The 3,160-nt window shown below is 15.8% G+C and overlaps 1 protein-coding gene across 1 annotated transcript; it reads left to right on the top strand.

Annotated features, from left to right (window-relative positions):
• Positions 1-629: 629 nt before the first annotated feature.
• PGAL8A_00512300 (protein kinase, putative) lies at positions 630-2,915 on the top strand (the record flags this gene model as incomplete). The annotated part of the gene is made up of 13 exons (XM_028673949.1): positions 630-772; positions 869-1,060; positions 1,219-1,260; positions 1,333-1,408; positions 1,489-1,534; positions 1,630-1,730; positions 1,824-1,842; positions 1,930-1,999; positions 2,097-2,156; positions 2,236-2,278; positions 2,356-2,438; positions 2,680-2,721; positions 2,846-2,915. 13 exons carry the CDS (start codon positions 630-632, stop codon positions 2,913-2,915), a joined length of 987 nt encoding a protein of 328 aa, XP_028530351.1.
• Between the last annotated feature and the right edge of the window lie 245 nt (positions 2,916-3,160).

Genomic DNA, 3,160 nt, shown 5'->3' with positions numbered 1-3,160 from the left:
AAAAAAAAAAAAAAAAAAAAAAAGGGGAAAGAAAAAGAAAAACAAAAAGAAAAAAGAANGCCTTTTTGCTGCTATGTCACCCTCTGTTAATACTCTTTCATATTTTAACTCATTTTTTGTTTGCAATATATTTTTATCAATCAAAGTTTTCACTATTTTTTCCTAGTTTCCTTTTTAATAAAAATGCATCATTATGCAAAAAAAAAAAAAAAAAAAAAAAAAAAAAATTAAGTGAAAAAAAATTTAAGGCTTTATGTACATACATGAAATTTTCCTATTTTTCAATTCAACTTATGATTATTCTCTTTCAGTACAAAATTTATATTTTTTTTTTTTAGTATATTAATAAGATATATCTTTAGAAATATATATAAAAAAAAAAGAAAAAAAACTAACATTTCTTGTACCATTTTCAATTATATTCTTCTTCTTTGTTCTGTCTATTCCTATTTTAAAAAAAAAAATAACATATAGAACATATTTCATTCTACTAATTAGTTAAAAACGAAAATATTTTTGTTTTACATTTATAAAGTTTTTAATATTATTGAAAATATTTTTCCTTTTTTTTTGTTTTATATAGGAATTATATCGTAAATGTATAAAAAATAATAAAAACTATAAATAAAATGAATAAAGTAAAAAGTATTAAAAAAGAAAATCCTCGTTATAGATTAATTAAATTAATTGGAAAAGGAACTTTCGGAAAAGTTTATTCAGCTGTTGATCTTTGTACACAAGAAGCAGTCGCAATAAAAAGATCTCCTAAATGGTTAAAAAATAAAAAATTAAGAAAATGTAAAATTATAAATAAATATATTGAATGAAATTTTTTATTACTATATTCTTCTTTATATAAAAAAAAAAGGAGAAATAAGGTTTCAAGAGAAGTTGATTTATTGAAAAAAATGAATTCCAGTAAAAATATAGTAAATATAAAGTCTATTTTTTATACAATTACTAAAAAGGGATTTAGAATTCAGAATATTGTATTTAAGTATATGACTCATAGTTTGGGAAAATATATTAGATTAAAAAAACAAGAAAAAAAAGAAAATAAGTAAAATTATATAAATTAAAATATTTTATAAAATAAATAAATTATTTTAAAATAAGAAAAAATGCATATAAAAATTTGTTATACTTTTGAAAAATATAAAAATTTAGGTTTCTGATAGAAAATACATTTTTTTTTTTTTTTTTGCTTTTATTTTTTAGATCTACTAGAATTTCACCATCTGATTTAAAAACTATCATATAGTAAATAATAATAAAAAAAAAAAAAAAAAAAAATTATAAAGAAAATATATATTTATATTGAATATATTTTAGTCAAATATGTTTAGGACTAAAAAATTTACATAAATATAACTTTGCACATAGAGATTTAAAACCAGATAATATTTTAGTAATTAGGAAAAAATATTAAACACATATATATATATATATATATATATATATATATTTATATATATTTTTTCATTAAAGATTGATTTAGATTCATCCACTATTCAAGTAGAAATATGTGATTTAGGTAAAAGAAAAATTTTTTTAGATTGAAATAGTCATTTACCTTTTTTTTATTTAAATATAAAGATAATTTATTTATTTTTTTTTTAATTTTTAAAGGATCAGCAAAAAAAGTTCATAATAATATTATTTCTATTCCATATATTTGTTCAAGATGGTATAGAGCACCAGAATTATTATGTGGTTCAATGTATTATACGGTTATATTAAAATATTTTTTTTTTTTTTTTTTATAAAATATTAAGTATTTCTTATATTATATTATTATTTTTTCCTTTTTTTTTTTTTTTTAGACAGAAGTAGATTTATGGTGTTAGTTATTTTTTTTTAAATTCTTTTTTACAAATTACTTTTTTTTTTATTTTTTTGCAAACAAAAATTAATTTTTTAATTATTTAGCTTTGGGATGCATAATTTTTGAATTAATAAATTTTTGTCCTTTATTTCCAGGAAAATTTAAAAAAGACCAGTCAGAGATTAAAAAAAAAATAATTATTTTATGATAGATTAAATTATTCTTTTTTTTTTTTATATGATAACATTATAATATTTTATATTTTAAAAAGATTTTCAGAAGAATGTTCACAAATAATAAATATAATTGAAGTTTTAGGATCTCCAAAAATGTAAATAAAATTAAAAGAAATTAAAAAAAAAAAAAACGAATAAAAAAAAATAATTGTAACTTATTTTGAATTGTATAAGGAGTTTCTATGAGAATATAAAAGACTACACTAGCAAAAAAAATGTAATAACCTTTAAATAAAATATATAATAGAAAAATAATATTTAGTTTTTTTTTTTTTTTTTTTTTTTTACTTAAAGAATTTGCTTATTAAAGAATTGTGTGAACTAAATATTCTCCCCTTATCATGGAACAATATACTAAAACACTCTTTAGAAGAAAAGTTAAAATTAAAAAATTTAGAAAAAACAATTGAAAAACTATATTACTTTTTTTTTTTTTCTAAAGTTCAAATAATAGATATTAATGAAAATTAATAAAGAAATTAATTACGAATTTATTATTTTTTTTTTTTTTTTTTTTAAATATTTTTTTCTACTTTGAGTGTATTTAGTTTTAACTATATGAATACTTTTTTATTTTTACATAATAAGTATTAAAATTATTACATCTTATTTCTTTAGTGAAAAAGAATTAATTAATATCATAGATGGACTTTTAAAATGGTTAACATTTATATATTTATAATTTTATTTCATTTTATATCATTATATATACACATATATTTATAAAATTTATTTTAGTTTTTATATTTTATTAAATATTTTAAATGAATTTCCTTTTTTTAAGGGCCCCAAGCGAAAGATTAAAAATTGAAGAAGTTTTAAGTAACCCATATTTTTTTTCATTAAATGATTAAAAATGTGGAGATAATAAATAAAAAAAAAAAAAAAAAGGAGAAAAAATGAAATTTTATTATTTTAGAAATAATTTTTTTTATATTTTATCAAACAACTGTGAAAATTTACACAAACTAGTTATCTTTTTATTTTTATTTTTTTTTTTTTTTAAATTTTCATAAATTTTTGTCAAGTTTAAAAAAAAAAATTCTTGTAAATAAACTTAAAATTTTTTTTTTTTTTTTTTTTTTTTTTTTTTTTTTTT

The sequence above is a fragment of the Plasmodium gallinaceum genome (assembly GCF_900005855.1).
Source record: "Plasmodium gallinaceum strain 8A genome assembly, contig: PGAL8A_v1_152, whole genome shotgun sequence".
NCBI lineage: Eukaryota > Apicomplexa > Aconoidasida > Haemosporida > Plasmodiidae > Plasmodium > Plasmodium gallinaceum.
Note: the sequence above shows the minus strand (reverse complement) of the source record. Positions and strands in the feature narration are given on the sequence as shown.